The sequence below is a fragment of the Camellia sinensis genome, chromosome 6, assembly GCF_055761805.1.
Source record: "Camellia sinensis isolate YWXY chromosome 6, ASM5576180v1, whole genome shotgun sequence".
Lineage (NCBI taxonomy): Eukaryota > Viridiplantae > Streptophyta > Magnoliopsida > Ericales > Theaceae > Camellia > Camellia sinensis.
Genome location: NC_138966.1, coordinates 152,569,412 through 152,594,755, shown reverse-complemented (window position 1 = coordinate 152,594,755; position 25,344 = coordinate 152,569,412). Strand labels below are relative to the sequence as shown.

General features: G+C 31.6%; 1 protein-coding gene across 1 annotated transcript; it reads right to left on the bottom strand.

Annotated features, from left to right (window-relative positions):
- LOC114289006 (small ribosomal subunit protein eS8) lies at positions 1 to 25,025 on the bottom strand. Its single transcript, XM_028232646.2, has 7 exons — positions 24,964 to 25,025; positions 16,068 to 16,135; positions 4,730 to 4,819; positions 4,556 to 4,628; positions 2,499 to 2,829; positions 364 to 530; positions 1 to 274 (listed from the first exon to the last, which is right to left on the bottom strand). Exons 3-7 carry the CDS (start codon positions 4,731 to 4,733, stop codon positions 193 to 195), a joined length of 657 nt encoding a protein of 218 aa, XP_028088447.2. The 5' UTR covers positions 4,734 to 4,819; positions 16,068 to 16,135; positions 24,964 to 25,025; the 3' UTR covers positions 1 to 192.
- Positions 25,026 to 25,344: the final 319 nt, after the last annotated feature.

Below are 25,344 nucleotides of genomic sequence, written 5' to 3'. Positions count from 1 at the left end.
TTTTGGGGCTAAAGAAGAAAAATCATTATAACATGTTATATTTTAGGTCAAAACTTCCTAGCACAACACAGCAAGGTAAAATCATCTCATCACTAGCTAGAATAAAAGTCAATAACAAGCCATTTGGTCCATAAGCAAGAAAGGAATTCAACAAAGCAAACCCAAAAGAAGTGCCCAGTTAGAGAGCACCGATTAAGCAGCAGCAGCTTTGCTGCCTTTCTTCCTCTGAATCTTCTTCATATAGAATTCCAGTTCCTTTCCCTCCAAGATATACCTATCACGATAGTTTGACATGGAAGCAAAATGAGATATACAGCGAAACATTCAATTCATTTGTAAAAGAGATGTTTCTACAATACTCACCCGTCTGCTCTCCCACATTGACCTGGTCGGGAAGAGATGCAGGCCAGCAACCTACCACCACCAAACTGCTCTTCAATGTGGCCATCAAGTTTCCGACCTTCCTGGCGCTTCTCAAGCTTCCTGAGGACATGTTTGCTCTTCTTTGTTTCCTCTGCAGCCACTTCTTCCTGCTTTGCACATTATGATAAAACAATTAGAATAACCGCCACTAGACAAAAAGAAATCACATGACACAGCGGCACATGTATAAATTCCCACAACAAGAATTGATGGCAGTGTTGTTGTTGACGATTAAACAGACCAACAGAGCAATTAACATGGAAAATTAAATAACATAAAATAAAAAAAAATAAAAAAAGAAGAGGTTGGCTGGCGCTGCGCGGGGGGGGGGGGGGGGGGGGGGGGGGGGGGTAATTAAACTTTAACCATTTTAGTAGCCCAAAAACACTTTGGTTCAGAAAATTAAAATTTTTTGTTTTCTGTGTTTTTTTTGTTTTCATTGAATTTTTTTAATATTCTAAGCAATTTTTTTAATTTTTTGACACACCTTACATAAATACAATTAAAAAATATAATATTTGTGAAAAAAAATCTTTAGAAAATTCATTAAATATCAAAAAAACAAACATACGAGAATCAAGGTTGTTAAAATCGGGATCCTACGTTGGATCGTTAGAGGTGTTTATAGGATCGGATCGTAGAATCGGATCGAAGATCATAAGATCCTACCGAAAAAGATAAACTATATAATAATTTAATTTAAATAAATATTTCTTATAAAGTATACACAAAATGAACCTATATTTTATTAAAAAGAAGTGAAGATATTGTGAAAAATATAATACTCCATGTAAAATGTACATATAATATTATGCAATAGAAAACTCGATGGTAAAAGTTCTGTATTTTATCAAAAAAGAAGGTGAAGAAGAAGAAGAATTCTATAACAAAATACTTTACAATGTATAATAATGCATAAAAAGTGAAGAAAAAATATTTAACAAAATTGGATATGAAAATAAATTAAGAACTCAAAAGAGTAGCTTAGTCGAATGATAAGGTTTGTCGTTAGCATCCCTGGTGGAGCGAATTCGAGTCACAAAAATAATTTTTCCAGAAATTGGGATAAAGTTACTATCATCTTATCCTTCTTAGACTCCGCTAAAGCTAAGTTTGTTTTTCCGACTATTTAATTTTCTTAAATTACCGCAATATTTGAATGCTTGTTTCCTAATTTGTTTTTCTTAGTCTATTTGATTCAATACTACTTAATTTTTATTATTTATTTTGACAACATAAATTGATATTTAGACAACAAATATAAAATTTACAACAAAATATGTCATACAATACAAAACAAGGCTTGCAAATTGGATCGGATAGGATCGGATTCGGATTGGGATTCCACGATCCTATAAGATCCCACTACCAAGATCGAAAGATCCTACCTATAAGGAGTTTTTTACACGATCCGAATCGATTGCACTCAAATGGATCGTAAGATCGTAGGATCGTAAGATCCGGATCGGGATTCTGATAACCATGACGAGAATTTAGTACATTTTTCGTATTCTTGTGTATCTTAAAATATTTTTTTACAAATATTTTACTTTTTAGATATATATAAATAAGGTGCATCTAAAAAAGTAAAAAAATTGCTTAAAATTTAAAAAATATTCACCAAAAAAAAAACGAAAAGCAAAAAACTTAATTTTCAAAAAATTGAAACCAAACGTATGACCTAGAAATATACACAAAACCCATGTGGTCTGGAGTAAAGTACAAAATCTCACTCTATTAACATTTTTTTGCTAAAAGCCTATATTGTCCCCTTTTCTTATTCAATTTTGCTAGTCTCCCATCAACAGCCTTGGATGCCAATCGTACAATCAGGAAGACAGAAAGAGAGTTTAACCATTAAGAGAGAGTTTAACTAAGTTGATACATAGAACACAGAGGTAGACTCTCTGGATTTCCAATATACTGGATGAATCAGTTAAACAACCATTTACAAAGTAAAGTTGACATACTGGATTCATTAAAGTGTAAACTCCTATAAAAAAAATATATATAATTATTTTAGAAAAAAACAAAACAAATTATAAGAAAAAAACATGGTAGGAAGCAATACATACCTCTGGGGTTTCCTTCTTAGCAGCTGCCTTCTTCTTCCTACCAATCTCAATGCCATAGTGCTGAAGGTACCACTGCTTGAATGGAGCAGCATCCACTTGAATAATTGCACTTTTCACCAATGTTTGCGTCCTGACAAGCTCATTGTTTGAAGCATTGTACACCACATCAAGGATACGTGTTTTACGGGTAACAGCTTCACTACCCCAAGAGAAATTCCCAGTGTCCAATCTGAGGGCCCTCCACTTCACATTGCCGCCTCTCACACGGATTCTTCTCACTGTCTTGTTGCTCGAGAGCTTAGTATTTGCAGGCTGACGACCAAGCTCATACCTATAAAAAGCCAAAAGAATTAGCAAAATATGCAGATACATGAAGGTAACCACCGACTGTTGCTCTACGTTGATATTGCCGTACAACTAAATAATCCCAAAACACAAACATAAGTCCAGTACAAATAAGAAGTCTTATATGAGGAATGCCAAAGGAACACCTTAACTAAGGATAACCATTTCTTTACATTAGAGCACCTACTTTCGTGAAATGATATTTTTCTAGCTTGAAACATGATTCCCCAGGACAGGAATTCTAAGCCTTTCCTCACACCCTTTGCAACCAACATTACTTAGATTTATAGAAAATAGGAGTTCATCAGAAGGAAATATTTGTTCATGTCTTGATGCGTCTTTAGATTCTTGTTCTACAGCATATCTAGTGACAATAAATTGTGCACGTTATTGTAATGTACTATCTGCATCTATTTTCTGAGCAATTACTACCATAATATAATATACAACATTATTGCAACAAAATGAAACAATGTGCACAAGTGTATAGCCACTCTACAATTAGATTTCAGCCTTAAAGTTGACTTAATGATGCATGTTCATTAAGAAGAAGAAGAAAAAATAAATTAAATTTCTTGAAAACACTAAACTGAGATGCAAAAGGCTACTGCAATGGTAGACTCATAATTAAAGTTCATAACAACTCTGTTTTTGGAAAATTAAAAAGCAGTGATTTTCAAACTGTCTTTTCCATTCTTTTGGATCAGAATAAAATGCAAGACAGTTTGAAAATCACTGCTTTTTAATTTTCCAAAATACTATTTTCTTATTTTGTGTTTGCTCCACACATTGCCATATAATATGTGAAATTTTCCCCAGCAATTTTGGTATCACCCCAATGTAAAATTCAAATTGCAAATCAATACATTTTAACATACCTTCAGAGTACAGCTGAAGAAAAATATATCAAATCTACTTTGGTTTTCATGAAAACGTAACTGTCAGTAGCCTATTAAATGGAAGTCACTTTTCCATGCACTTCTAGGTAATAACTCAGAAAAAACTAACGGTGGGTGCAAACATGATGGGTTCGCAATTTTACATATAAATTTTTTTACTGATTTCATGTATGGAGAAGATGGATTGTATTAGATAACTGCTAGCAGTTATTTTCTGAAGCTGTTAACAATATAGGTAAATCTGGGTATTTTGGGAAGAAAAAAATAAAAGCTTCCAAACCTTCAAAATCTTCTGAGTTGTGCTTTATAATAGTATATATATATATATATATATATATATGTATATTCTAGACAAGTATGGTACCCAAAAAAATTCGTGTACAATTTTATTGTTTCAATTTCAAGAATCCTTCTTTGCAACCATATGAAGTGTAAAATCTTTCACTATGCATGAACCCAACCAGAAACCGAAAACACATCTACCCATCTCAAATTGCAGCTATGATGACCACAAATAACAGATCTACTCCATGTATACAATAAACATCACACAAATTCATTCATCAAAATAACTAATATCATCTGATAAATAAAAGGTAAAGCCTTGTTGATTACTCATTCTCCAAGAGTCCAGTAAACCAAAAACACCACACATTGAGCTTATTACAAAAGAAGAAAAAAAACAAGTATATAAATTTTATTTCCATTTTCTTTTTCTTAGCTTTTCCCAGAAACCAAACAGGGGCAAAGAGAAAAAACCAAAAATAAGGGAGAAGAAAGAAAGTAATTTGAATTGAGTTTTGGTTTTCATACTTTCTCTTCTTCCTCCAGGCCTTCTTCTTCCCTCCAGTTGCACGCCTCTTGTGCATCGAGTCTCGTGAGATACCTACAACAACAACCACAATACGCCATCAAAATCACACTACAAACTACAGTGAGAATTGAAAATAGAGAGAGAGAGAGAGAGGAGATGAAGGATGAGATTACCCATATTTGCAGTACGGTGGAGAGACGACGGAGCTCTCTCTCTATCTCTCTCTAGCTTGGCTGAGCTGAGCCTCCGACAAAATGAAAACCCTAGGAAGGCAAGGAAACCCTAATCGAATGATATACTGAGAAGATGGGTTGGATTTTGGGCCCCCAATATTACGAGGTCTAAACTCCAGTCCAGTCCATCATTTTTCTTCTCTTTTTTTTTTGTTTTTAGTTTTTTTTTTTTTTAAATCAAAAAGTTGTATGTATAAAACTTGTACTATATTGGAGAAAAAACCTGACAGTAGGTAATTACAAAAAAAGTGAAATATATTATAAAATTTAATAATTAAAATTATAAAAAAAAATTATTAATTTGTAATTAATTATTGACACAAAGTAAGTATAATTGGCCCTAGTATATTGGTTCCGTTTGGTAGAGCTGTGGAAAAATGATTATAGATTATACGTTAATTGATTAACATGTTTAGTACAGTTGTGGGATTATGGATTTAAATAGCAGAATAGTATTTGGTTGATAAGCTGTAAAATAACTTTTTGTTGTGTAATTGTCCTTTTTGCCCTTATATGATATAAAAATGATTATTTTGTCCTTTTTTTTTTTTTTTTTTACCCATACATTCTATCTGCTAGGTCGTCCAAGTCTGCTGCTGAGAGTTGGTTGTAAAAGTCATTATCATCTCCTATTGGTGGTTCATCGTACCATTCTTGATCATTTTCTCCCATCACAGGTGATTCATGAGAGACGCCATGCTAATAATTAGGGTACTGACTTTCATCGACAAATGTCTCTTTGCTGAATGGATATCCTGGGATAGCTAAATTACAGTGTATCTTCTGATGTCTATCTTCATAAACTAGATGTCCATAATTTCCATTATACGCTAATAGTGAGTTGCTGGCGAATTTTCTCCATTTATTGAGCTGTTCTTTGAGTGGAAATTTTCTGCATGGACAGGGTCTCCTATTGAGAAGTCCTGGGTATCCTGGGAATGTAGAGGTTCCTCTGAGGTACATTTTGTGTTTAGCTTGATTGCACCATATTCCCTTCCACTCTGGTAATTTGATGTCTATCAAAGCTTCCACATACGGATGATGTTCTTCCATAACACACAGTACTGCATGAGCAAGCTTATGTCCAAAGTGAGCTGTCTGATCTGGATCTGTGAAAATTAGTCTGGAGACAAAGCCGTAATCTAACAATTTTGGGGCTGTTAGATAACGAATTTCGCCTCTGATTTCTATCTCCAATGGCTCGAAAGTGGCTAGATTTATTTGGCAAAGGCAAACGCTGAAGTCTAGGTTACACTGACATCTACCAAAATGTTCTGACCTCTTATTGCATCTTTCTTCGTCTAAGCAGGGTTGCTCTTCATCTTCATAGGTATAGGTCCATTGGTAAGCTAGGCCGGGGCAGTCAACCCTTGCTATGGAGAGATCTTGAAGAAACTGCTGAATAATGACTAACTCGTTGTTTCTGCTATCTCCGGCTAAGGTATAAATATAGGGTTTTAGGTCTTCCATTACTTGGCTTTTCTCACAAAGGGATCGAATGATAGAATGCCTGAAGAAATACATTCTAGCACTCAATTGGTCAAATTTCTCACTGGTGAGTTGTTTGATTTCTGGGCTAGGTAAGGAGGTAGGTGTTCTTTCTGGAGCTAATTTTTTAAGCTGGTTGGTTAAGGTTCTAATGGTTGCTCTCAATTGTTTTTCTTCGTCTCGGAGCTGGTCTAGCTCTTCACTGACCTTCTTGCCTTTATCCATAATTTTCTTGAAATTTCTGGAAAGGCCTTCACAATGTCTGCACATTTGGAGAGGATTCTGCGAATCTGTCTGAGGATTAGAACTACTACTGCTTGTACTACTGCTTCCACTTGTCTGGCTAACTGGAATGCCACTGTTAGCAAGGATGGTAGATCTCATCTTGCTCAATGTGTCCAGGTAATCTTTAGCTATCTGGCTAATAAAGTAACTGGTTCCTATTTGTCTTCGGGCATAGGTACTGGCTGACTCAAAATCATAAAATCCTTTAAACTGAGGTGTGGGAAAATTTTTGACTAAAGGTTCTACTTCTATCCAATCATGGTAAATACCGGGCTTGGTTCCTTTAGCTACTACATAGAAAGAAAAACTTTTAGACAAGGGCTTGTTTTGGATTTTTGAAAAATATATACTGAGGGAATTTAGGGCTAAAAGACGCTTAGCTGGGTGGTTTTGGCTGGTCCAAAGGTTATCTAAAAGACACTGTTGAACTGCGTCTAGCTCAATCCTTGTTAAGGGTCTGAACTTGGTTCTGCCTTCATGAATGGGAAGAGAAAATCCCCCAAAGTTCATGGTCTTGCTGTTCTTCATTATCTGCACAAAAATTAAACTGGTTATCTTCTTTTTCTAAATAAATTTTTCTACTTAACCAGTCCGTTAATTTATTATCGCTTCCTTTAATATGCTCAAATTCTACGTTATATCCCTGTCCTACTATACAATCTAAAAATTTTGCCCATCTTCCAGTACTTAATTTACGCTCATTTAGTTTGTTATGAAATCTAACTATGGCTTCACAATCTGTCCTTATTGTAAAAGGTTTGTGCAAAAATAATCTAAATTTATTTATTGCGTATACTACTCCTAGTATTTCAAAATCTAGGCTGGTCATAGTTGTATCATTTTCTTTAAATTTTCCAGAACTATATCTACAAATGCGTTCTTTATTTTTACTGTCATATTTACTGGGTTTTGCTAATAATATTGTTCCCCATCCTAATTGACTTGCGTCTGTTTCTACAACTATGTATTCAGATTCTAAGGGAAGTTGTAGGCCTGGTAGTTTTTACAAATGTCTTTTATTTTTCTAACTAGAGCTATATCTTGCTGATTGAAATATTTCTGTCCAGTGGGTGTGGTTTTACTATAAAGGGGTCCTATTATTTTACTGAGGTTAGGAATATACATTCGTGTATAATTTAAAATTCCTAAAAAGGATTGCAGTTGCTTTGTATCTTCTAATTTATCTGGATAATCTAAAATTTTCTTGACTATATGAGGTTGTAACCTAATTTTTCCATCTCCTAGCTCCATTCCCAAAAATTCTATGTAGGGTTTATTTAATACCATCTTTTTCTTGCTGATTATTATTCCATTATTTATGAATTCTTCTAATGTTATATACAAATGATCTATGTGACTACTTTTATCTGGACTGAACACTAATATGTCATCTATATATACCAGTATAAAACTATATTTATTAAATATACTATCCATTTTACGCTGAAATATAGAAGGTGCATTTTTTAATCCAAAGGGCATAACTAGCTACTCATAATGTCCTTAAGGGCAACAGAAGGCTGTCCATGGTATGCTTTCCTTTTCCATTTTTATCTGCCAAAATCCTGACTTACAATCAAATTTGCTAAATATCTTTGATGTCTGTATTCTATTTATGAGTTGGTCTTTATCTGGTATATTATATTTATCATCTTCTGTATTATCATTTAATCTTTTATAATTTATCACCATTCTAGCTTTTCCTCTTTTTATTTCTGCATGATTTCTAACCATAAATGCTGCGCTCCTGTGCGGGCTATTGCTGGGTCTAATTACTCCTAGATCTAGTAATTCCTTAATCTGTGTTCTAAATTCTTCTATGTCTGCTGGTGTATGATCTATTTATGCTGAGGTAATCCTATAATCTTTGTTTTTTATATCTAGACTAGCTAAAATTTTATTTCTTTCCCAATATTTCATAGGCTGTTCTCCTAAAATTTCTGTTGTTTCAGCTAATCTTATTGTCTCATCTAAATCATTTTCGGTTCTCCTGTATATTGGTTTTTTCTTTATTTTTCCTATTTTTGCAAAAATTAATTCTAAATTAGCTGGTTGTTTAAAATCTTCTAGGTTCCAATAATCTTCCTTATTTTCAAAATCAAATTCTTCTAAATCATAATTTTCTGTATCTAAATTTTCTAAAGACGTATTTGCGATCTCATTAGGTATGTATTTTTGGGCTAGGTCGGGAAAAATATTTCTACTTGGAAATAAAAGACTAGCTGGAACTGAATCTAAATCTACTCCTATGGTACCACCACGCTTCGCACGCAACTCTGAGGAATGGGCGATGGTGCTAAGGGCATAAGCCGTTGGTGTATGTACAGTTCGCTTGAAGAAACTAATATTGTTTTGGCTGAGTAACATGCCACCTTGTAAGCTAAGGATGAAATTAAGTCCTAAGATGAAAGGATGATTCTGTCGGGTATTTCCAACCCAAACCTGAGGTAAAGGAAACCATTCTATATGCTGATCTGGAGAACCTAGATGATGAAAACTAATCTGTGCGCCATTGATGCAATGTGTGTATATCTGTTTAGTGCCCTCTGCTATACTAACTAAAGCTGGGGTTGTTAAAGTCGTGCTCCATCCTGGGGGAACTACTTGTTGTTCAATATATGATTTACTAGCTCCTGTATCTATCATGGCATCTATACTAAGGGTTTTTGTTGCAAACTTGATTACACAAGAGATCTCAACTAGATTTGGTTTAGGTATAACCGGATAATTAAATGGTAAAGATGTAGTATCTGATTGGGCTTTAGAATATTGACTAAAGGGTTGAGAATCAACTAGGTTGACTAATTCTAATGAATTCATATGTTCTTCAATCAATTTGTCTTTTAAAGGGTACTTATTGTGAAATTGCTCTAGCTGCTGTTTAAGCTGTCTATTTTCTAATTCTAAACATTCTATGTCAAAGCTAGTCTTAGTTTCTATCTCGTGTATTTGTATCTTAAGTTCTCTTACTTGTAGTTATAGTTCTCTAATTGTTAAATGTAATTCTCTGCTTTCTAGACTATGATCTTCTTTAGTATTTCCTAATGCTATCTTATGTGTCATATTTAACTTTTCTAGACAGACTATACAATAGGTTATACTGCATAATAAACATTGAGCTCGTTTATCTTTAGCTGGAAACCAATTACAATAGCTGCATCTAGTGGTATCAAATCCTAATCCTATTTGAAAGTTATGCTGACATTCAGTATCTGCATTACATTCCATCATAAAGAAAGTTTCTTGGGAAGGTGTTAGTTCTATTTCTTGGTTGAGTTGTCCTAAAAGATTATCTATATTAGTATCACCTTCTGAATCACTATCTGAACTTATGGCTTCTATTTGATATTCATAATCGCTGACTATACTATATATTTCTGAATCATCACTAGTTATGCTAACTATATCTTCTTCTAAGTCTTTTATAATATGTAGTCTTTCTATCTGTTTATTAGTATTTGGTCTTTGTCTTTTTGGGCAGTTCTTTGCAAAATGATTGGGTTCTCCACATATAAAACAATTGCATTTTTTGCTATTGGGTTTTCTAACATATCTTTGTTTTCTTTTATCTTTTTCTTCTCTGGGTAATTTCTTATAATTTGTCCTATTAAAAGTTCTACTTTTTCTAATGAATTTTTGTTTTTTCCATGGTTTTCTATAATTTTTCTTCCAATATTTTTCTTTTCTACATTTTCCAAATTTTTTATATTTTTTCCTATTATGTTCATCTTCATATTGCTGAGGAGTATATATTACGCTGCTACAAAAGCCGTAACTTTGTTTTTTCAAGTCTTTCTGTATTTTAACTTCTATACATTTTTCTCTGAGCTTATAAAATGTAAAAACTATTCTAGGTCCTATTCCTAAAGTTCCTCTTATTCTTACCAGCAAGAATAGCCACTGGAGAATTAAGAATAAGAGGAACTTTAGGAATAGGACCTAGAATAGTTTTTACATTTTATAAGCTCAGAGAAAAATGTATAGAAGTTAAAATACAGAAAGACTTGAAAAAACAAAGTTACGGCTTTTGTAGCAGCGTAATATATACTCCTCAGCAATATGAAGATGAACATAATAGGAAAAAATATAAAAAATTTGGAAAATGTAGAAAAGAAAAATATTGGAAGAAAAATTATAGAAAACCATGGAAAAAACAAAAATTCATTAGAAAAAGTAGAACTTTTAATAGGACAAATTATAAGAAATTACCCAGAGAAGAAAAAGATAAAAGAAAACAAAGATATGTTAGAAAACCCAATAGCAAAAAATGCAATTGTTTTATATGTGGAGAACCCAATCATTTTGCAAAGAACTGCCCAAAAAGACAAAGACCAAATACTAATAAACAGATAGAAAGACTACATATTATAAAAGACTTAGAAGAAGATATAGTTAGCATAACTAGTGATGATTCAGAAATATATAGTATAGTCAGCGATTATGGATATCAAATAGAAGCCATAAGTTCAGATAGTGATTCAGAAGGTGATACTAATATAGATAATCTTTTAGGACAACTCAACCAAGAAATAGGACTAACACCTTCCCAAGAAACTTTCTTTATGATGGAATGTAATGCAGATACTGAATGTCAGCATAACTTTCAAATAGGATTAGGATTTGATACCACTAGATGCAGCTATTGTAATTGGTTTCCAGCTAAAGATAAACGAGCTCAATGTTTATTATGCAGTATAACCTATTGTATAGTCTGTCTAGAAAAATTAAATATGACACATAAGATAGCATTAGGAAATACTAAAGAAGATCATAGTCTAGAAAGCAGAGAATTACATTTAACAATTAGAGAACTATAACTACAAGTAAGAGAACTTAAGATACAAATACACGAGATAGAAACTAAGACTAGCTTTGACATAGAATGTTTAGAATTAGAAAATAGACAGCTTAAACAGCAGCTAGAGCAATTTCACAATAAGTACCCTTTAAAAGACAAATTGATTGAAGAACATATGAATTCATTAGAATTAGTCAACCTAGTTGATTCTCAACCCTTTAGTCAATATTCTAAAGCCCAATCAGATACTACATCTTTACCATTTAATTATCCGGTTATACCTAAACCAAATCTAGTTGAGATCTCTTGTGTAATCAAGTTTGCAGCAAAAACCCTTAGTATAGATGCCATGATAGATACAGGAGCTAGTAAATCATATATTGAACAACAAGTAGTTCCCCCAGGATGGAGCACGACTTTAACAACCCCAGCTTTAGTTAGTATAGCAGACGGCACTAAACAGATATACACACATTGCATCAATGGCGCACAGATTAGTTTTCATCATCTAGGTTCTCCAGATCAGCATATAGAATAGTTTCCTTTACCTCAGGTTTGGGTTGGAAATACCCGACAGAATCATACTTTCATCTTAGGACTTAATTTCATCCTTAGCTTACAAGGTGGCATGTTACTCAGCCAAAACAATATTAGTTTCTTCAAGCGAACTGTACATACACCAACGGCTTATGCCCTTAGCACCATCGCCCATTCCTTAGAAACAGCTAACTGCAAAACAAGAAGCCTTAAAAATAGCCATACAACAGCTTGAAGATCTAGTAGCATAACTGTAGAATTAGTCAGATAATTCTCAGCCCAATTTCAAAATAGTGGTAAACCACTAACTCAACCTACAAAAAATTGGTATCAGAGCAGTGTTCGGTTTTAGGACAGTTTAAGTTAGTTTATGCATTTTGCTGATGGTAATAGAGTAGTTTTTATTTTTGGAGATTTTAGTTATAAATTTCATATTATAGTAGCCTGTAATAATTTTATAGTAGGAGTTAATTTTGTATATGAAAAAAGTAGAGTATCTAGATTTAGAACTCAGCAGCCATAATCGTCGCCTTAGCGTAAATAAAAATAATTTTCGTTGTAATTTTGAAGAGACTTTTACACATCAGCTTCATAGCGAACATAATCCTCAGCTAAATAGCATCATAGATTATCAGATTAATTTTGCAGAAAATATTAAAAAAGACATAGATAAAATTAGTAATCTTTTCATTTCATCTATAGATCATCTTCGTAATAATCGTAGTATAATTAAAGATCAAGATAAAAAATTAGATTATATCCAAGATCAGTATAGTGCTATCCTACAAAAAAGAATAGATTTAAATTTAGAAAAATTTCCTACTAAGCTAGAAATAGAAACATTAATTTCAGCTACAAATCAAATAGCTAAACAAATAGAACAGATTAATCAAATACAAGATAATTTAAAGAAAAAATTAGAAATTTTAGAACAATTAGTAAGATCTTAGTTTATGAGTAGTGATAAGAAAGCTAATAGAGATTACCAGACCATTTTAAAACAAGCACCCTTGTCTAAAAGTTTTTCTTTCTATGTAGTAGCTAAAGGAACCAAGCCCGGTATTTACCATGATTGGATAGAAGTAGAACCTTTAGTCAAAAATTTTCCCACACCTCAGTTTAAAGGATTTTATGATTTTGAGTCAGCCAGTACCTATGCCCGAAGACAAATAGGAACCAGTTACTTTATTAGCCAGATAGCTAAAGATTACCTGGACACATTGAGCAAGATGAGATCTACCATCCTTGCTAACAGTGGCATTCCAGTTAGCCAGACAAGTGGAAGCAGTAGTACAAGCAGCAGTAGTTCTAATCCTCAGACAGATTCGCAGAATCCTCTCCAAATGTGCAGACATTGTGAAGGCCTTTCCAGAAATTTCAAGAAAATTATGGATAAAGGCAAGAAGGTCAGTGAAGAGCTAGACCAGCTCCGAGACGAAGAAAAACAATTGAGAGCAACCATTAGAACCTTAACCAACCAGCTTAAAAAATTAGCTCCAGAAAGAACACCTACCTCCTTACCTAGCCCAGAAATCAAACAACTCACCAGTGAGGAATTTGACCAATTGAGTGCTAGAATGTATTTCTTCAGGCATTCTATCATTCGATCCCTTTGTGAGAAAAGCCAAGTAATGGAAGACCTAAAACCCTATATTTATACCTTAGCCGGAGATAGCAGAAACAACGAGTTAGTCATTATTCAGCAGTTTCTTCAAGATCTCTCCATAGCAAGGGTTGACTGCCCCGGCCTAGCTTACCAATGGACCTATACCTATGAAGATGAAGAGCAACCCTGCTTAGACGAAGAAAGATGCAATAAGAGGTCAGAACATTTTGGTAGATGTCAGTGTAACCTAGACTTCAGCGTTTGCCTTTGCCAAATAAATCTAGCCACTTTCGAGCCATTGGAGATAGAAATCAGAGGCGAAATTCGTTATCTAACAGCCCCAAAATTGTTAGATTACGGCTTTGTCTCCAGACTAATTTTCACAGATCCAGATCAGACAGATCACTTTGGACATAAGCTTGCTCATGCAGTACTGTGCGTTATGGAAGAACATCATCCGTATGTGGAAGCTTTGATAGACATCAAATTACCAGAGTGGAAGGGAATATGGTGCAATCAAGCTAAACACAAAATGTACCTCAGAGGAACCTCTACATTCCCAGGATACCCAGGACTTCTCAATAGGAGACCCTGGCCATGCAGAAAATTTCCACTTAAAGAACAGCTCAATAAATGGAGAAAATTCGCCAGCAACTCACTATTAGCGTATAATGGAAATTATGGACATCTAGTTTGTGAAGATAGACTTCAGAATATACACTGTAATTTAGCTATCCCAGGATATCCATTCAGCAAAGAGACATTTGTCGATGAAAGTCAGTACCCTAATTATCAGCATGGCGTCTCTCATGAATCACCTGTGATGGGAGAAAATGATCAAGAATGGTACGATGAACCACCAATGGGAGATGATAATGACTTTTACGACCAACTCTCAGCAGCAGACTTGGACGACCTAGCAGATAGAATGTATGGGTAAAAAAAAAAAAAAAAAAAAAAAAAAAAAAGGTGGTCCCACTACAAGACTCAAAATACATTTTGAACATCTTTCTACTCTTTACATTTTGAAGAATTATTCCACGAAGACCCAACTTTGAAGAATCACTCCAAGGTCTACATCAATAATTGGCGCTCCAACAAAAGAAGACAAAATCCATAGAAGATAAGGATTCTCCTCAGATATCAGAAAAATATACGCCAAGAAAAAACCCAAAAAGATTTTGCAAATATTTTGTGTCTGTAATTATTTGAGTCTGTCAGTGATAAGGATTTTCCTTCACTCACTACTTTAATAAAGTAGATATTTCTTATCCTGCTTTATTAAAGAAAAGCTGTGAAAATCCTTATACGTGTCCTGTAATAACTTAATAGTGTCAAAATTTTGTCAAAAAGGAAGGATTGAATGATATGCGATGGGGCCCAAAGCAGTACCCGATATCATTATCCTAATCTTTTATTGATAAAATTTTATCCTTAATAGTAACTCACGTCCAAATCTATGCATTTATGGCATAGATATTATTGTAAAAATCTAGAAGTCTATGGTCTAGTCTAGGTAATAGCCTTTAGACTTTTTTGTTTTAGCCTTTAGACTTTTTGTTTTCTTTGTCAGAACTTTTGACGAATTTTTTTGGATTGTTTCAACTTGTATGTATCAACTTTGTGTATAAATTGGCTTGCATGCCAACGAAGAAAGCAGAATGAAAAACACCACTTCACTCTGCGTTGTAAATTTTCCAACCTCTCTCAAAAACCTCTAAGTGTATTAATAAATTATTTCATTAATAAAAGTTAATATAATTAGTATTACAAAAATTATTATTTTCATTAATAGTATGAATTAGTATAAAATTATTTCATTTTTTTATTATAAATTAATTAGTGTCAATTAATGGCTTAATTAGCATCAATTAATACTAAAATTATTAATTAGTATCAATTAATATAAAATTTATTTCATTAATGGCTAAATTTATTTCATTTTTTTTATTTCATTTAATAAAAGTTATTTCATTTTTTTTATATTAATATCAATTAACAACAAATGTTTTTTTTTTTTTGACAATACCAAAGAATTTTATATCAATATAATATTATTTTAATAGAAGTTATTTAATTGAAATAAATTTATATCAATATAAATTGAAATAAATTGTGCAATTTATTTCTTTATTTAAATTTTGCAATTGTGCAATTTATATCAATATTAATTGTGAAATAAATAATGCAATTTATTTAATGGATATAAACCAAGTCAACATCTTTCAATCTAAATTATAGACTTGATACTTTAAATATTTTTCTATTAGATTGAAATATGGAATTGGTTCATTTAACCCTTTCAAAAACAAGTGGTTGAGATCAGTAGCGGAGTTAGGAATTTAATATAGCGGGGTACAAATCAAATCCCTAACTTTAGCACAAATAACAATAAATCAAAATTTCTAATTTTAATAAAAATCACCACCAATCAGGATTCATAATTTTAACATATCAAAATCTCTTATTTTAACATAAATAATAACAAATCAAAACTTAATAAATAATTATAAATTAATACTCATAATTTTTGTTTAAAAGTAAAAAATAATAAATAAAGGTACTTGTAAACAATGAAGAGAAGCCACCAAAATTGTAGTGTGGTCCCAAATCTGTGTTGTGTGATCTCAATCTGGTGAATCCCGAGTCGATAAATTGCAAAGTAACAAAGAAGACAAAGAAAATATAGAGACATTTAACAAGTACTGTAAATAAATAAAAAAATAAAGAACTTCATACACTTTTTAGGTTTTAGAGGTCTTACCATCTACTATTGAAAGCCTTGCCCAGCAAATTTTTTTTAGATTGCCCAACAAATTTTTAAATTGTTTCCGTGGTTGGGGTTGTATGTGTTAGTGTTTTCTTGGGATTGGGACTCAAAAAAAACAAAAAAAACAAAAATAAAAACAGAAACAACAACGAAATAAAAATAAAAAAGACAAAAAGACAAAAACAAAACAAAACATGGGTGAGGTAAGGCTGTGTGTGTCAGTGTGTTTGGTTGGGATTGGGAGTTAAAAATATAAAAATTAAAATTAAAATTAATTGAAAAGTGAAGATGTGAGGCTTTAACTGTGTGAATGTCAGCTAAGACCAAAAAAAAAAAAAAGTAAAAAGTCAAGAGGGCACATGACCCCCCTTGTCACTGTGTCCCTCCGCTCCCAGTTGAGATATTTTTTCAATTTTTTTTTTTTGAGTTTTCAAACTCTTAAATTTAAGATGGTATAATTTAATACAAAAATTGTTATTTTATATATATTTTTTTATAATAATGTTAGGTACAGGTCAGAGATGGCTCGCCATCGCCGTTGATGACCTAGCCACCGTCGAAATAACGCCGGAGATGCGCGTACGAGAGAGAGAGATAGATCACGAAGAGAGAAGAGAGAGAAGAGAGAGAAAGAGAGCTCTGGTTCATTGAGAAAGAGAAAGCTCTGGTTTGACCAGATCACAACCAGAATCCTAGCCTGGTTGTCCGACCAGATCGCGAAGAGAGAGAGAGAGAGAGAGAGAGAGAGAGAGAGGGAGAGAGAAAGAGAAAAGGAGCTCGGTTCATTGAGAGCTTTGGTTCTCTGACCAGATCGCGACGCTCTGGTTAGGGTTTCAGATCGTAATGGTAGTGGTGCCAAAGAAAGAGTTTCAGATCGTGAGAGAGAAAGAGAAGAGAGATCGAGAAAAGAGAGAGAAGAGATAGCGAAAGAGAACTCTGGTTTGCCTCCGTCGGAAATCACTTTCGCCTGAAATCTCTGCCGAAAATTGCCCCCCTCTCTCTCTCTCTCTCTCTCTCAAGTGAGCAATGAACAATGTTTTGCGAAATGAGATTTATATAGTTAGGTTTTTGGTAATAGTTAGGTATTAACGAGGGCATTTAAGTAATTTTAGCCCTCCTTACCAGCTGTCTGCTTAAGTCGATTTTTATAAGCACCCCTCATACTGCTTTGGAAAATAAGTTGAAAATGGCTTAAATTAAGCTATAATCTAATGAGTTAAGTTACACCAAACACAATATTTTAGCTTAAATTAAGCTAAAAGCTGAAATAAGCAGCTTTTAAGTTGCACCAAACAGACACATTAAGGGTCCATATTCTCTCTAGTCCTGTGGAGCACACTACATGTCCTATTTTGATAATCCAAACTGTTCAATGCGTAGGGCTCATTGGATATTTCATCCATGCAAAAAAATACGTCGATCGGATATCAATAGTCCATTGATCAGAACACATTTTTGTTAATAATTTATTTTTAAAATCATATTTACTGTTGACAAAAATATGATCTGATCAAACATTTTTCGATATCCGATTAACGTAATTTTTTCAAGGATAAAATACTCGATGAGCTCTCCATATTAAACAATTCAAATCATTGAAATATGACTCGCCATGAGTCCAATGGACCCATCAACACGCTCTATTTCGATTTTAAACTAGAGAGAAACCTAATCCTTATATTAAAGTCCAAAAAGTATTTACAAGCTCAAAAGGTTTTATAACTATGCAAAAAGATCAAAGATCTCATATTTTAAATATAGCACTAGAAAAGACCGTGAAATATATATTTTAAGTATAAATAGGTATGTCGTATATCTTATGTGGTGTGCTCTGCAATTGTATAGGGTCATGTAATTAATGTTTTCTATTGTTTCTCTTATGTTTTAAATAGAGTGGCAAGTGTTCTCTTAATGAGGGCATTTGACCTAATGGTGTGAGATTTCGAATTCAACTTTTATAGAGAGCAGTTTAACCCATTATAAGGATTGATTGTATGTAGTTGTTGAGCTTAGTGGGTTTCAGTTATTGGTTATTAAACTTTCTAATTATTGCAAACTAATGGTCTACCTGATTATGTAAATAAAAAATATAAATGTTCTCTTATTGTAAAGTAAGTACACATTCACATAATACGGCGGACCTGCTAGATAGCTCTTCCCATTTGACACGAAACGTCCATAAGTTTTTCTTTATTTTAATCATTTTCCTCTATTTCCTAGAAAATATGCTAGATTTTTTCTTTTTGTCTACAAATCGAGATCAATATATTTGAATAATAATAAGACATCTTTGTGTATAATGTTTTTATTTGTCCACTTGGCTGCTAAGAGCTAATTAAATAAGTTTCAATTTTTTGGACTCTCTAGAGTGTCTTTGATATCTTTTTAGTGAATTTCTAATTATCCACAAAATCTCAACAAATTTAGTAGAGACTCTAAAAACTCTCAAAGTTGTCAAACTTTATATAAGAATAATTTATTTGACTAAGAAACAGTTATTTGGAAAATGATGTGTGGATATCATTTTTCATTTTTTACTAGGTACATAATATATTGAGTTGGATAAAGGATCATATTTAGCTTATGAAATGAGAATTAATAGGTAAGGAATAACAATTTTTTAAGCTTATAGTTGCATGCATTTTTTTATTTATTTATTCATATATGATATTATAACAAAATCTATGAATTACAATCATAATAATAAAGATCAAATAAAAATAATCAAATAGAAATCTAGATGTGAAAGACTTATTATGGCAATTATTTACATAAAAACAATGTAAATTTTATTACTTAAATAGTATTTAATGATATTTGACTAAAATTAATAGCAAATTTCAAAATCTACATGACGTCAAATCCAAATGTGTTTTAATTGGTTCAAATGAAACTCTTTTGATGGGTGACGTTGGTCTAAACATTATTCAATTTGAAAATCGGTACGTTAAGCTTGCAAAATAAAAAGCAATTGGTAAGACATATGGGTTCCGTTTGGTAGAGTTATAGGAAAGTGATTATAAATTATAGTCAAATCTTCTTTTTAAACCTATTAAATTATCATTCTGGTGTCTGGAATAAAGCACAATTAAATTATAGTACTATCAAAAAAGAAATTTTATCTACTGTTTTATGTATTCAAAAATTTCAAGATGATATTTTAAATCAAAAAATTTTCCGAACCTGTAAGGGATGACTACACCATTTATTTCAAAAAAATAGTCAAATACATCTTGGTCAAACTAACCAAACTTCTCAAAATAAACTAAAAGGAATTGATAATTCTACCACTTCCCAGATCAGTAAACCTGTTTATACTACTCCCACACATTTACCAGAAGAAGACATTGCTTCTAATACTTCTCAAACTCAAACTGATTTCGAAGAATTTATACCACCAGTAAATCCCCAATTAATGACAATCAAAAAAGATTTTACTCCTGATTTAGATAAATTACTTATTGACTTTAGATCCAAAGAAAATAGGACTAAAAGACATGCTTATCGTGCTAAATATGATTCTACTCAGCAATCCAGAATAACTAGAAAATGGTATGATTTTATGGTTCAATATGGTTTTGAATTATCTTTCTTTGACTATATGGATCAATATTACAAAAAAAATCAACACAATCACAAAACATAAATGGAAAACTTCTCCTAATACTTCTGTTAGCTCTAATCATCATCCATTAGAAAATATAATTATTGATCATCAAGGTTCTGAAGTTCCAGCCTCTCCTTTTAAATTGTCTGGCACTGACCCTAAAATTAAAAAAGTTATTGAACAAAATAATTATACTAATCAGTTTCTAAAAACCATTGGTAAACAATTAGATAAACTAAAAACTAATTTAGATGAACAATCCACCAAATCTACTAAACCCTTAGATCAACCTTTACTTAATCTCCCTACTCATCATTCCAAACGAACTAGCTTAATTACTAATGATCAATCTACTGTCAAAGTTATTGAACATTTATTTACTAAATTAACTCCCAATGATACTTCTACATCCAAAGATAAAGGTCTTACTGTTTTAAATCAACAACCTATTACCGACACTATTTTAGATCAATCTGAAACCGAAACTACTGATAATGAAATAAATCAATTAGCCCAACAATTTCAATCTTCCAATCTTAATAAAATTCATTATCCTAAAGTTAATCCTCAATCTACCAAAAACTGGTATTCTCGACCTACTCCACCTGATCTCCAATTTGAAGAAACTAATCTTAATAATCAGTTTTCTGTTTCTGCTAAAAAATTATACGAATGGAATATTGATGGTCTCAGTGAAGATCAGATCCTTCAAAAATTAAATCATTTATCCATGGTTGCAAATAGTTATCTCAGTAATTATCCCCAATATTCTCAACATGAAATTGTTTCCTTACTTACCTCTGGTTTTACTAGTATGCTCAAATCTTGGTGGGAAAAATACCTTAATGAAGAACAACATGACTCAATCATTTATGCTAATCAAACTGATGAAAATGGTCTACCTATCTTTGATGAAACTCTAGGATGTTGTCACCCTGACGGAATCAATCAATTAATCTATACCATAGTCCGACATTTCATTGGTACACCTACAAATATATATTCTCGCATCCATGATCAACTGAGTAATCTTACCTGTCCAACCTTAAGTGATTTTAGATGGTATAAAGATGTATTTACCTCTTGAGTTATGTTAAGCGAAGACTGTACTAAATCATTTTGGAAAGAAAAATTTATTAATGGATTACCTAGCTTATTTGCTCATAAAAGTAGAGATGTTCTTAGTCAACCCACTGGTGTTATTGAGTATGATAATTTAACATATGGTGATATAATTAGCACTATTCAAAAAGAAGGTTTAAAAATATGTATTGATCTTAAACTTACTCAAAAAGCTAATAAAGATAAACATAAAGCTAAATATGAATTAGGTAATTTCTGTGAACAATATGATTTACCTCCTATTGCACCCTCTCGTAGGAAATCACACAAATACTCCAAACAAAAACATAAATCATCATACAAATATTCTAATAAATATAAAAAGAATTATTCACCTTCCAAATCAAATGATAAATTCTATACTAAACCTAAAAAGAAATATTATAAATCAAAATCACATCCGAAATCTAAATCTACCAAAGATATTACTTGTTATAACTGTGGTCAAAAAGGTCATTATTCCAATAAATGTAAAGAAAAACAAAAATTAAAAGATAAAGTTAATCAACTACAAATTGATGATAACTCCAAAAGTCAATTATATGAAATCTTTCAACTAAATCAATCTATTAGTAGTTCCTCTTCTGATCATCCCAATACTTCATCCGATTACCAATCACCTAGTGATGATTCTGATAACAACATTAATATAGGATGTAATGATGTTTGTTGTAAACCAGTTAAACAAATTACTGTTCTTACAAAAAATACTCAAGAAGAATCCGCTCTTATTGACCTAATTAGTAAATTAGATGATCCCAAATTAAAACAAAAATATATTGATAAATTAAAATCCTTATTAATTCATTCAGATAATAAACCTAAGTTTGATAAACCCATAATTAGTTTATCCAAAACCTTAGATAGATTTAAAAATAAACAAAAAGAAGTTACATTACAAGATTTACAACAAGAAATCAATCACATTAAACAAACAATTAAAGAATTACACAATAAAGATAAAAAGTTAGAAGACGAAATTATTACTTTAAAACTTAATAAAAGTCTAGATAATTTCCAAAATAATGATCAAGAATCTCCAAATGAATCTGAACATGATTCTGATCCTACTAATCCTGATAATTTGATATTTGATAATCGGCCACACCAATCTCAATCCAACAATCCTGAAGAAAAACGGTGAAATCTAATTAATAAGCTTTACATTAAAAAATGGTATTCTAAAATTAAAATAATTATCAATGATTTTGAATTAGAATTAATTGCTTTAATTGATACTGGTGCTGATCTAAATTGTATACAAGAAGGTTTACTCCCTACTACATATTATGAAAAATGTCAAGAAAAATTAACTTCTGCTAATGGTAGTAAAATGCATATCAAATATAAATTACCTAAAGTTCATGTTTGCCAAGATAATGTATGTTTTAAAACCTCCTTTGTTTTAGTTACAAATATGACTGATAAAATTATCTTAGGATCCCCATTTATATATTTATTATATCCATTTACTACATCTAGTACAGGAATAACTACGCATGTTTTAGGACAACCTGTCACATTTAAATTTTTATCTCCCCCTGAACTATTAAAATTAAATCAATTAAAAGATTGTTCCATTTCCCATAAAATTAGTCATTTAACTCGGCATTTAAATTTTCTTAAAGAAGAAATTAATTATAAACGCATTGACCAACAATTAACTGATCCAATTGTTATTTCTCAAATCAATGATTTCAAATTAAAACTTGAATCCACTGTTTGTTCTACCTTACCTACTACATTTTAGCATAGAAAAAAGCATGTAGTTACTTTACCTTATATTAAGAATTTTGATGAACGACAAATTCCTACTAAATCTAGACCAATTCAAATGAATCATGAGTTACTTGAAATGTGTAAAAAAGAAATTAATGAATTATTAAACAACCGTATCATTAGTCCCAGTAAATCACCATGGTCTTGCCCTGCTTTTTATGTTAACAAAAATGCTGAATTAGAAAGAGGTGTCCCTCGCTTAGTTATTAATTATAAACCTTTAAATGCTGTTCTAGAATGAATTCGATATCCTATTCCCAATAAAAAAGATTTAATTAAAAGACTTAGTCAAGTTGTTATTTTCAGTAAATTTGATTTGAAAAGTGGTTTTTGGCAAATTCAAATTCCCCCGAAAGATAGATACAAAACTGCATTTAATACACCCTTTGGCCAATATGAATGGAATGTCATGCCATTTGGATTAAAAAATGCTCCTAGTGAATTTCAACATATCATGAATGACATATTCAACCCATTTAGTCATTTTTCAATTGTTTACATTGATGACATACTAATTTTTTCAAAATCAATTAGTGAACATTGGAAACATTTAACTGCATTCTTTTACACCATTAAAAGTCATGGTCTTGTCATTTCTGCTCCTAAAATTAAATTATTTCAAACTAAAGTTCGATTCTTAGGCTATGACATTCATCATAATACTATTTTACCCATTAGTAGATCCATTGAATTTGCGTCCAAATTCCCTGATGAAATTCTGGATAAAACTCAATTACAAAGGTTCTTAGGATCCCTCAATTACATTGTTGAATTTTACAAAGACCTTAGGAAAACTTGTCAACCTCTGTTTGATAGGTTAAAGGATAATCCTCCTCCTTGGTCTTCTGTTCATACTTCTATTGTTCAACAAGTCAAACAATATGTTAAGTCTCTTCCTTGTCTTGGTATTCCTACTGAAAATTCTTTCAAAATTATTCAAACTGATGCTTCCGATATTGGTTATGGTGGCATTCTTCTTCAGAAAGTCACTCCTCAATCATCTGAACAAATTGTTCGCTATCATTCTGGTGTCTGGAATAAAGCACAATTAAATTATAGTACTATCAAAAAAGAAATTTTATCTACTGTTTTATGTATTCAAAAATTTCAAGATGATATTTTAAATCAAAAATTTTTACTTCGTGTTGATTGCAAATCTTGTTAAATTATAATTTATAGTTGTGAGTATAAGTTGGTAACCTGTTTGGTGTAACTGTAGGATTATAGATTTAAGCAGCAGAGTAATATTTGGTAAATAAGCTGTAAAATAACTTTTTGCTGTGTAATTATCATTTTTGCCCTTATGAACAGAAAATTTGTAATTTTGTCATTTTCTTCTCTTTAAATTTTGAAAAAGTTATTTCATTAATGGAAGTTGATTAATTAGTACCTAATTTGGTACATTTCATTACCTCAAATTTATTTTTTAATTTTTTTAATTTTTTTTGTAATAATATTGAGTTGACAAGGAAACAAAAAAATGTCATTGCAATGTCATTTTTTTGTTTGTCTCAATTATATTTATTTATCTATTTATATATATGATTTATTTTTTAAAATACAAAAGGTTTAAAAGGCTAAAATATTTCCACCCTACATTAATATTTATTTATTTTATAGTTTAAATATTTTAATTCTTACTTTTAAAGTTACAATGTTAACACTAACCAAAAAAAAAATAATAATTAAAAATAAATTTTATTTCAAATTCTTAATCCAAACAGAGTATTTTAAGACATGAAAGATTTTGTGGGAAATTTATTTTGTGCCTATTGTGCACCAAATGGCCAGGTCAAACACTGGTCACCAAGACAACACTAAACTAAACAAAGTTTTTCCTGGGGGATTAGAGATTTTCAGACTAAAGCAGTCTTTGGGCCACATTAGTATTAAAAGAAGATATAATTCCCATTTAAAATCCAACACACATTGGTGAATTTTCACTATATTTTTTTGATTGATTACAAACGAATCTAAGTATCCCAACCACAGTACCACATGTATTAAAATACATAACAGAGCTACAAAGTAAATTAGAAAGACTAGTTTCCAAGAAGGAAAAACTAATTTCAAGGATTAATTCTAGGCAACAAGAAGATATATTATTTGCAGACTAAACTGACTAGTTGCCAAGAGCAAGCACAACAATACAGCAAGCAAATTGAACTTCCTAAAATGTTACCTGCAATGAACACAGCAATACAACAGCAAAAGATTGAAATTCAAACTAGAATGACCTCCAAATTCAACTCAGCTGGAAAACACCATAATAAAACCAGCTGGAAAACATCTACATATATATAAAAATCTTTACCATTCATATTCAAAATTGAAACCAACCATTCAACTATTCAACTAACATTTCAACCATTGAACTAACATTTAACCAGTCAACCATTCACCTACCATTCAACTATGAAAATGCCACCTACCCAAATATTAATAATAAAAGTTTAACATTTTTCCATATTAATCAAAGTCCAACATAGTCAAATATTAATAATAAAAGTCCAACATAGTTAATAATATCCATCAAAGTCCAACAAAAATATTAATAAAAGAA